The sequence below is a fragment of the Macadamia integrifolia genome, unplaced genomic scaffold (genome assembly GCF_013358625.1).
Source record: "Macadamia integrifolia cultivar HAES 741 unplaced genomic scaffold, SCU_Mint_v3 scaffold1647, whole genome shotgun sequence".
In the NCBI taxonomy this organism is placed as follows: domain Eukaryota; kingdom Viridiplantae; phylum Streptophyta; class Magnoliopsida; order Proteales; family Proteaceae; genus Macadamia; species Macadamia integrifolia.
This window is the reverse complement of record NW_024868289.1, coordinates 1-11,273: the sequence shown is the minus strand read 5'-3', so window position 1 is coordinate 11,273 and position 11,273 is coordinate 1. Positions and strand designations below refer to the sequence as shown.

General features: G+C 38.9%; 1 protein-coding gene across 1 annotated transcript in view; it reads left to right on the top strand.

The window, feature by feature from the left end:
* Nucleotides 1–4,807, top strand: part of LOC122064435 (TNF receptor-associated factor homolog 1b-like) — a 24,546-nt gene extending 19,739 nt beyond the window's left edge. The window contains exons 11-13 of the mRNA XM_042628125.1: nucleotides 352–824; nucleotides 905–1,106; nucleotides 3,232–4,807. Of these exons, the coding sequence (XP_042484059.1) occupies nucleotides 352–824; nucleotides 905–1,106; nucleotides 3,232–4,650 (2,094 nt within the window). The 3' untranslated portion in view covers nucleotides 4,651–4,807. The remainder of the gene's footprint in view (nucleotides 1–351; nucleotides 825–904; nucleotides 1,107–3,231) is intronic.
* The last annotated feature ends 6,466 nt before the right edge of the window (nucleotides 4,808–11,273 follow it).

Genomic DNA, 11,273 nt, shown 5'->3' with positions numbered 1-11,273 from the left:
AAAAAAAAAAAAAAATATATATATATATATATATATATTTGCCTTTTATATTTGTATGTGTGGTAAACAGATGTATACATCAAGTATACATGTGTTTACATCAGATACGTTTGGGACGTTTGGGAGGTATTTTGCGTATAAATTAAGTCATGTCTCTCCTTCATGTGAGGTTTTTTTCTTTTTGTTCCATTTCTGTTTTTTTTTTTTTTTTGGGTACTCAACTTGTTTTAATCCTAAAGGTGCAAGCTACTGTAAAATTATTTAATTGGTTACAATAAATCTTCATTTGATTACTTCCTCTAAACTCTATTCAACGTTGAGGTCTGACTTTGCTGCTTTATTACTGAACAGGCTAAACAAAGGCGTAGCTGTCGAAAAGCTAAAGATAGAGGAAGAGACGAAAAGCCCGATGTGGCTTTACAAGATAAGCACCAACAAGGGAGCAATACTGATGGGAGAATGGTGGACTCACCTGAAAAGCAGCCAAGACCTGTGCTTGAAAAGCCTGATGTGCTGGAAGATGTTTCTGATCTATCTGATATAGGAGATTCTGTTGTTGAGTCACAGCCTGATTTGGAAGACAGAGATGCTAGTCCTGTCAATTGGGATACAGATACATCAGAAGTTCTTCCTGCCACAGAAGCCAGTAGCAGTGGAATAAATATTCTACCTGTACAGAATGGACGAGTGGAGAAGAAGAGCCCATCTGTAATGGATGACAGCTCCTCAACATGTTCTACAGATTCAGTTCCGTCAGTGGTAATGAATGGGCCTTGCAGAGATGACTGCACTCCAAACCACAAAAGTCAGACTTCTCCTGGAAGGTAAAAAATTGTCTTGTTTTGTACTCATTCTATTTTGCAGGAATATTTGGTCTCTGTTTGAGCTTGTACCATTTTTTCAGAGGGAAGAACCGGCTTGGTAAGGAGACACAGGACCAGACTAGTTGGGGTCATGAAGAGAATCAGGCATCGGACCCAACACCAGATAGTGGGCCCCATAATGATGTTTGTGACAACTTTACAGCACCTGAACCTGAATCAGAAGGTGTTGTTGAATCATTGAAAGATCGGATACAGTGGCTAGAGCAGCATCTGGTTGAGAAGGTCAAATCAGTATCATATTCTTTCTTCTTTCTATTAAGTAGTAACAACTGAGATCAAACAGTTTATGTTGACTTTTCTTATCAAATAGCAGATATAGTAAGCTTAGTTAATCTGATTGCTTCTAAAGGTATCTTGAATTCTTGTTATATAATTTTGTTTTTCAAAGTCCTAGAGGTTTTTAGTATCTTCTGATTTTACTTGATGCATCACCAAACTTTTTATAGAATTGGAAAATTATTCACCATTTGGAAATGCTTCTAAGTTTCCTTCTATATTCCGTTTGGAAGTACAAAGATCTTCCCAGTGATACAAATATACATGCATCTTCCGATCTGTAATGCAAACTTAAGATAGGGCCGTAGTAGTCCACTCTCTGGAGCACACTGAGATCTTTCTGTTGATTAACCTTGGAGATGACACTGGTGGGAGATTTTTCATCAGTTATTGATCCCAACAGATCAGTCTATTCCATTCTTTTTCACAGATTAGAAAGGTAATTACCATTGGTATTGGAGGCCCGGTTTAAGGCTCGGTAAATTGGGGGGGGGGTTTAGTTTTGGTATTTATTGTAGTTATTGGCTGAAATATAAGGCCCAAAAGTGGAGTTTTAAGGGGGTGTACAAAAAATATTATTTTATTAGTGTTTCCCATTATCTTATCCTGAGTTGTTGGTCTTTGTATTACTTTAGGAAAGCTAGTCCTAATTGGTTGTCTATTTAGGAAAGTCTTAGTAGTTGAGTCAATCTAGTATATTTTATTTCAGTTTCTATATACAAGGAAGGTAATCAAACACCCTCGCCCTTTTAGGATTTGATTGAAATGGATTAGTTTGTTATTGCCTTGTGTGGCTCTCTCCCCTCCCCCACAATATTACATGTGTAGTTCTCTCTCTTCTCCCCATGGTATTACTCTCTGATATTTTATTTTCCTCTCTCCCAAGTTCTCTTTCCTTTTGTGTTGTTATTTAATCTGTTTTTTTTTTTCCTTCATAACCTTTTTTTTCACTCTCTTTTTATTCTCTCCCCACCACAGGTCCACAACAGCACCAACTTGAGAACCTAAAATCTGGGACTGGTTCTCCCCATTTTCTCCCATCGATTTCTCTTAGATCCTATTGTTTTGGATAGAATCTTCACTCTCTTCTACACCCATTGACCACTCCTATCCCCTTCTTTCTTTAATCGATTCTTGATTTCAACTCCAATTTTTCCTCCCATAGTCTCTCTCCTTTATCCATCTGTGGATCTTTTATCTCGTCAGCTTTCCACATCAATTTCTTTATTTTGGGATATTTTATTTCTGGATTTTTTACGCTGAAAAATATTTTTAAAATCTGTTGGTTATTCTTTTAAATCTTGATCCAAATCTAGCCTTTAGATTAGACTCTTCTTCCTCGAATCCCTAAGTGAGTGCAACACCTGCAGATCCAACGATTGATCTGCATCAACTGGTTTTGTAAAAGGTATCAATTACACCAAGGAAAATAAAACTTGTCCATTATTCTATCTCAGGGCTTTCTTGATTGAAGTGATCAGAGTGTGAGATCCTTTAAATGTAGGGTTGAGGTCATGCGGAATGTATACTCTGTTGTGATAGGGAGATAAAAAAGAGTAGTAGGGTTTTCTTTTTCCTATCATCCCACCCTGATCTAGGTTTACCCCTGTGAGATTTTTAATTCAATACTTTTATAACCAAAGATACACTGTTTTTATTGGGATAATGGTGATGCTAGTGTCCATTGTAGAGAAGCTACAGTTTTTTGGGGCATTTTCTTGCTTTCTAGTATACTATTTGGTGTGTTAATTTTGTGTCTGTTTTTTGCATGCTCAAAACTTGTTGGTCCATGTTAAATTTGAAAATGACTCATCCATGTGTGAATTGTCTAATCAATTTGACGAGTATAAAAGGTATTATTGATGGGTATTTTCATAATATTGCTCACCCACCCGTTTATTGCCATAAAAACCCCTGACTGCCTTTTCCACCTAGCTCATCCACGGGTGATCCAATCACTGTCCCATAATTTAATTGTCCATGGATCTTCTAGGATTTCATTCATACAGTTATTCTTGGAATGTTCTATATCCAATTTGATCTGATGGATTGGTGCGTATTTTTGTTTCAGGAGGAACAAGTTTCTACTCTGCAGAGGAAACTAAGTGTGAAAGACCAGGTTGATGTTGAAAGACCTTTGAGACAGAGCAACGCAGTGGAGTCATCGGCTTCCTCTCCTAGCAGTCCAACCAGAAATTTTCCTACCATTGTGCAGCCAAAGTCAGTTGCAAAGAGCACTGCTCCGGCTGAGCCAGTTCTAGTTAGGGAGATATCTTCAAATAGCGCCCAACGATTGGACAAAGGGGTTACTCAAATAACACAACCACCCCCGATTTCTGACTTGTCCAAATTGGAGGCTCAAAGGTCTGTGTCTTCATCAAAAGCACCAGTCCTTCCAGTGGAGAAGCCAACAGCACAGCAAGTTTCTTCATTGTCTAGGCCCTTGAGTGCACCCCTGATCCCTGGCCCCAGACCCGCTGCCCCCATTGTTTCCATGGTTCAAACGGCACCTTCATTAGCAAGGTCAGTGAGTGCCGCCGGAAGATTGGGCATTGACCCCTCGCCAACAACCCACAGTTATGTTCCTCATTCCTATAGAAATGCTATAGTGGGCAAAACTGCTTCTGCAAGCACAGCTGGTTTTGTTCCCCGCCACTCAAATTCTGCTTCCAACCCATCCCCTGCCTTTTCTCAACCCTTATCTATGATGGCATCGTCGCTGATGCTTTCACCTCAGAGCTCCACAAAGAAGGATCATGGCATGGTAAGGCCAGGCTTCACTTTTGGCACAGTAACTCCAGAGATACTGCAGAATCGACCTCAGTGGATGGAAGAATGCTCCCAAAGTAATGCCAACAGTGTACTATGTAGTCCGGCCCTGTTGAATGACATTCAAAACGTTGATTTCTATGGTTCTGGCAGCCGTGGTTCTCGAACATACTTCAACGAGGAGTTGCCTGCTGGTTTGTCTTCTCGCCAAGCACAAGGGTTGTCAGCAGATGAGTTTCCACACCTTGATATCATTAACTACTTACTTGATGAGGAACACTCCATAGGGAAGGCAGCCAAGGCCGGTGCAGTCTTCAATGGTACAAATAATGGGCACCACCACCCCTTGAGTCGGCAGTTCACTTTTCCTAGTGATGTGAGTATGTCCATGGACATGCCCCCCTCAGTCAACTGTTGCAGGTTAGACCGTCCATCTCCATCTGTCTACAATGAAGATGGGATGCATAGGATATATGGCCCTTCCAGTAGTCACTTTGACGGGCTAAGGGACGTGATTCCTCATGTTGGTTTTTCAGGTTATGGTAATGGTCAGATTGATGGGGTGATGCAGAACCAGTGGCCACTGGCCTGTGCTGATTTATCCATGCTTAGCATGAGGAACACTGAGGGTGATGGTTACCCGTTTCAGGCCCCGGAGTATTCTAATTTGACATGTGGTGTTAATGGTTACACTGTATTCCGGCCTTCAAATGGACATTGAAGGGGGACTGCTACCGAGGCAGTGCCCCTGCAATCAATTGGTCATCATCTGTCCTAATAATGTATTTCAGGTAATTCCCCTTAGCTTTGGGAGTGAGGTTGTAATCCTTTGATAAGAAAACGTTTTGTAAAGAATGATTCTTGCCTTCTTTGCTTCACATCAGCCTTGTTTTCATGTGTCGTCTGATATTGGAGAGTGCTTGCTAGATTCTGTGGGTTCCTAAGTTCTGGCAATCAATTGATCCCCCACACTGGTTCCTGTAGTGAGTGATGGTGTCCAGAAATGATACTCGCATACCAATCTATGATTAATACCAACAAGCCAATTTTCTCAGCAGTTACAGGTCCAGCTCTCAAGTTCAGAAAATTTTGCATGGCGTGGTAAGGTGCGTAAGAAGAGGTTCTGTTGCGCCAACGTATACCATTGATTCTCTTTTTTAGCCGCATGATTCTTTTTCATGTTGGATTATTTTTTGGGCGGTGGGGGAAGGGGGTGTTGGATATTTTTTTTGGGGGGGTGGGGGAAGGGGGTGTTGGTGTGTGTGCATTGGTATCCTAAGATTTGTAAGAATGAAACTGTGCGAGTAAATCTAGCACAAATCTTATGCGTACATGATGGCATCCTAGAAAAAGCATTGATACAGAAACCAGAAGTCTCCTCTACGGTATGAAGCAGGTTAAGGAGAAAGATGGACCATAGCAGAGATCTGGAGTGAGGAAATGTATAACCTGGTGGTGAACTTTAGCACCTGTTCTTGGTCATGGAGTTCCATCCCTTTATTTTTATGTTTATGAATCTCTGTTTTTTTTTTTTGGGCTAAATTTTGTCACTTGTATTCAAAGAATTAAACATCTTGTTTACCAATGCATAGGAAGTCCAAATATCTTTTTTTAGGACTGAAACTAATGTGAATGTAATAAACTATTTTGATCAATGTTCTAAAACTCGGGAACTGTCATGGGATCGGTGAAGGCTAACATCATTTCAGAGAGGCTTGGATTTTATCGGACAGATCGACCCATTTAAAAAAAAAAAAAAAAAAAAAAAAACCGAATTTTATTATAATTTTACCCTGGACCATGCATGTGGATTGGAATAAAAAATGAAAGATCAGGATCAGAGATGGGTCAAGGACAATACCGTTCTGCCGTCCATTCCATTTTTAAGAACCATGATTTTAATTAATGCTAATTTTATTTAAAAAAAAATGTTCACTCTTGGGTTAGCATTTCTTTCTTGTGATTTCTGACGCAAGAAATAGTGGAAATGGCCATTACAAAGAGAAAATTGCTAACCCTTGTTTCGATGGAGGAAAATTTAAGAAATAGTTGGCTTTGTTTGATTGAAAGTACACGGAAAGAAAGTAATATATATATATATATATATATATTTATAGTGAAAACACACGTGCAAGTACACGTGTGATGAAACATTTTTTTTAAAGAAACTTTTTTTTTAAGTGTATGTGTTTGTACAGATAAAAATAGCACATTCACCATATTTTCATTTATTTCCCATAATTGGTAATTTCAATTATTTTTCAAGTGTCCAACAACTCTTGCAAGTTTTCATGTAAGTTATAAGTTTTTACTTGTAATTCTTTTAAACAATTTCTTCCTTAGGAGAGTACTTCATCCGTTAAGGCTATTATTTAAGAGTGCAAATTTGTAGGATTGACCATTTGTTAGATGGCAGAGAAATTATACGTATGTAATAGACTAAATGTTTAAATGCTCTTGTGGGGCTAAGCTAACATAAATAAATATGTAGCAATAAGTTAAATAAGGATATAGTAATAATTTTCACGTTTGAGAAAGAAATCTAGATGTTTTATAGATTTCACTTCAATTTTGCAATTGAAAAGTGCATCTCAATAACATGATTTGCCCCATAGGTTTCTCAAGTCATAGAGAATGAGTATATGGTCGTTTTCCAAACTATAGCTTAGAGGGTTTATTATTATTATTATTATTATTATTATTATTATTATTTTTATGTATTCCGGATTAGATTTTAAGAGTTGTTTTATTAAAGGAAGCCAGAGATGAAGCAGAATGCTATTGCACTAAGCACGAATCCAAAAAACCACCTCAGGATAATAAATTTTATCTAAGGTGGATTGGACTGTAGATAATCTCAGGATGGATAGACCAAATGGTATACTTTCAGTTATTACCCAATCAAGGCAGGGGAGGAGGAGAAAGAGATGGTAGCCAAGCAAAAATTTTTGATGAATTTATTTTTAACATATGAATAAAGAAATCAATAACAAATAAGTCATTACAAATATATCCTCAAGACTTTTAAATAAAAAAAAAGGGTAATTTATAGCGCCACCCCTGGAGAATGCCATAATTATAAGAACACCCCTTTATTTCATCAAATTAGACTCAGACCCTTACCGTCAGTCACCGTTAAGGAATATACCTTATTTGCTGATGTCAACAACTATATATTATTTTAAAAATCAAAATACCCTTGTAAAATATGAAATACCAAAAATACCCTTGTGTAAATGAATATTTCTTTCACCCAAATCGTAATGGTTGAACCACCGACGATTGTTCAGCGGCAGCCAATAGGTAGCGGCAGCTATTTCCATCTCCGGCGACTTTTCCATCACCGTGAGAAAGGGGAAAGGAAAGAGGAAGGCGAAGCAACTGCTTCTATGTTGGATCCAAAGCTCAAATGACTTGGACCTGAACATCTCGTCAATGTCCAGCAAGAACAGGACCCTTGAAGGTTTCGATGAAGCGGCATCATCGGCGGTGGGGCCAAGACCCTCGAAGATCTGCTCGCAGAGGAGTTTCTCACTGGCAAGGAGGATACGAACGCAGACCTTGGCAGTGCGTATCTAGCGCCAAATCTTGGTCTCGAGGGTATCCCACTCCAGCCTTTGGATTTCGCCTATGCTAAGCTTCTAGATGCCGAGGCGGCGGAAGCTAGCGTCGACGGCGGATTTGCGGATACTCCATAGACCTGAATGCACTCGTGCAAATACCCAACAATGATCATCCTCTCAGCGATGCTACGAAGATCGTAGATGGCTTCTGATGGGATCAAATCGACTCCCGCTATTACTCATACTTCCTTCTCCCTCTTGCAGCTCCTCTTCTCTGGCACTAACGTTGCTGCGTCGCCCACACCTCCACCGTTAACTGAGTGGTCGTCACCAGCATCGAATTCGTCGGAGCCATCAACTCTGGGGTTTCTCGAATGGGTGGAAAATGAATTAGATTTGAGGAGTGAGTTTAAAAAATTATTTTCTAACACGATGTCAAGTGGGTTAACAAAGAGAAAGATCCCATCGGTACACACTCAGATCGGCTTGAAATGGTCACGGTTAGTGCTTATTTTCTAACACTATCTCAAGGTGGGTTTGTATGGGTGATGAGGATTGAATTCAAAACTCAGCAACACAAACGAAAAAATTCCCTATTTTCCACCGTTTGGATTTTCAGAACCCATAGCCATACTTGGGTTGTCTCTTTCCTCTCTCTCTCTCTCTCTCTCTCTCTCTCTCTATCATTTTTCCAGTGATTGCTATGGAATCCTGAGAACGTCTCCAAGGAATTTGAAGCCACGGAGAAGCTCATCCTCAGGCAGGATCCCACTACATCTGAGGAGGCCAAGGACGAATGATCTTCGATGGTGGCGATCCTCAGGAAACTTAAAGTTACTTGCGGGCCGTCGACGAGATCCAATGTTCCATGGAGTCGGTCTTAGTTTCTGGAGATGGATCTCTCGGTGGCGGTGGTAACTCCGGCTAGGTCAACAGTGCTATGCAGATCACCATAGCTCGTCTTGAGTTGGTTAGTGAATAGGGTATAATTGTCATTTTAATTTTTCACCGTAACTAACGGCAGGGGATCCGAGTATAATTTGGTGAAAGAGAGAGGATGTCTCTATAATACTGACATTATTCAAGGGTAACGTTGTAAATTACCCAAAAAACAAAAAAAAAGATATACTAATGATATGATCACATATGTTAAGTTGAATAATGAGTAAAAGTTGGCTGCTATGGTAAAAATAACATATTTGTGATGGGCTAAAGTTTAAAAAATTAAGGGTAAACGTCACTCCCTCCCCTGACTTAAAGTGAAATATCAACTTAGCCTACCACTTTTCTGAAAATATCATTTTCCTTCCATATAAGAAAAAGATGCTTTCTAATCGCTCTAACCATTAGATTTGACTGTTAGATCAAGTTAATTTTTTTTTTGTAATCCTCAAAATACCCCCCTTTCCCTTTTTCTCCCTTTCCCCCTTTTTTTGAAAAATGGTCCGAAACCGTAAGAAGCCGTAATTGCCGGCATCACCCCCCCCCCTCCTCAGTCCTCACCTATCGGCAAAGGGTAAACCCTTGAGCCTTCGCCATAATTATATCTCCCACCTCCTCCTCTCTCTCTCTCTCTCTCTCTCTCTCTCTCTCTCTCTCTCTCTCTCTCTCTCTCTCTCATCTCTGGCTTTCTCTAAGAAATCTGATTCTGCACTAGCTATGGAAGATGAAGAGGAAAACGAATTCCATCCAAAATCGCACTCGTCGTCGGACAACCAAAACCACCAGCAATCATCGCCTTCGCCGTCTCATCACTTTTAGTCCTAGCCCTCCCCATACAACAGCCCCGGGTACCCAATCTCTTTCTTTTTGTTGTGATATTTGAGTTTGGCATCTTTACCAAAAAAAAAAAAAAAAAAAAAAGGTATTTGAGTTTGGCATTCGGATGATCCTAATGGGAATGCTTTTGGAAATTGGGGTAGGGATTTCAGCATTTCCTGGATAGTTTTAGTGGTTTTTTAATGGAATTTGAAACTGTTCTTCTAGTGCGCTCTGCAGGTTATTGCCAGAGTAGAACAAAGACGATTTGTGAAGCGACTGTGGTGTGTACTCGTTCATTTATGAACGCTCTGTTTTATACTTTGCATCAGTGAGATTTCGAGGATTTAATGGTTTCACAAATCCTGGATGAGGTTGAGTGAATATTGAACTGAGATTGAAGGTTTTCTCCTTTGGAGATTGGCAAGCTATTGTAGCAGAATAGTAGAAACGGTTTTACTGTGTGCTTTTTCGGGGTTGAAATCGTCTGTAGTTCCGATTTCATACAATTCCGTGAAATACCACCTTCAGGGGGTGACACATGTATTGATACCAATGCAATGGTCAAATCTGGTACAACTAATAAAACCTTAAATCAGTGAAGAGTCATTTAAATCAGATCTGGACCATTGTATTGGTATCAATACACGTGTCACCCCCTGAATGTGGTATTTCACGGAAAATTGTACGAGATCAGAATTGCAGACCATTTTTTTCCGCTTTTTCATTTTACGAACACCGGAAAGGGTTTGCCAACATCGTCATCAGCCGAGAGGATCACTCAAAGGCACCCAAGACCGATAAGGGTAGTTTTGGTATTACACAAACAAGGATATTTTGGGGATTATAAAAAAAAAATTAACTTGACTTACTAGCCAAATCTAATAGTTGGGGCCGTTAGATAGCATCTTTTTCTTATAGGGGAGAAAAGTGATATTTTCAGAAAGGTAGTGGGTCAAATTGATATTTCACCTTAGTTCAGGTGATGAGAATGATGTTTATCCAAAAAATTAAAAGAAAAAAAAAAAATTCAAATAAAAAGAGTAAGGAATGAAATAATCCTAAAAGGAAATCAATAATTTTGTGTGTAAGAATGTGAGGATGCAATTGGAAACTACTCTAGCAATTCAACAAGCACCTTGACGTCCTACAACTCACAATGGTTGCATATTGACAAATAATAATTTTTAACTAAGATTTTTTTTTCTTAACTTCTTAGGCGAGACTAAACATTTTTTTTTTCTTATGATGTGTCCTTCCCATCTGCTCCGTCATACCCTATGCTCTCATAGTTTGGCTCATCTCTAGGTAATTTGCTACAACTGTTGCCGTCATTCCTGCTAATAGTAGTGACTTTCCCGGCTATGTTAAATGTAGAATGTAAAGTATCTCTCTATTTAAGCAATTCATCAACATGTGCTCAACAATCAAACCATGAGGTTCTAGCTCCAAAATGCAGGATATGGACCTAAAAATGTAATCTAATTAAAATAAGAAATTAACCCAAACCAACCATTGATATTATAAAGAAAAGGCAAAAATTATACAACACCAATTTAGTAGCAACAAAAAGCCCTTTTTTTTTTTTTTTAGCAACACCACTAAAAAAAAAAGTTACAACAATATGGTATTTCAAGCAGTTCTACAACCTAATCAACATAAAATGACAAGTGACATTGACAATTCACAATCGTATTGAAACAATCAGGTTATCCACAACCATAAATTTAAAATAAAAGAAGAAAAACGACAACAAAGTTATTGATAACAAAGTTATTCATCAAATAATCACAGGAAATAAAGAACAAATAATAATCCAACATTATTTAGATAGAAAACGTAGACCTAGCAAAGTGTGGCAAATAGGACATCCATGAGAGAGAAAAGGCATACCATTCTTTAGCCTCCCTTTCCACAAATCTTGATCCATGCTTAAGTCCTTCAATAAAAATTTTGAATAATTTTCTATCCAAGTGCATGTTAGAGAATAATTGAATCTTACCCTTCCCCACCCCCCTCCCCC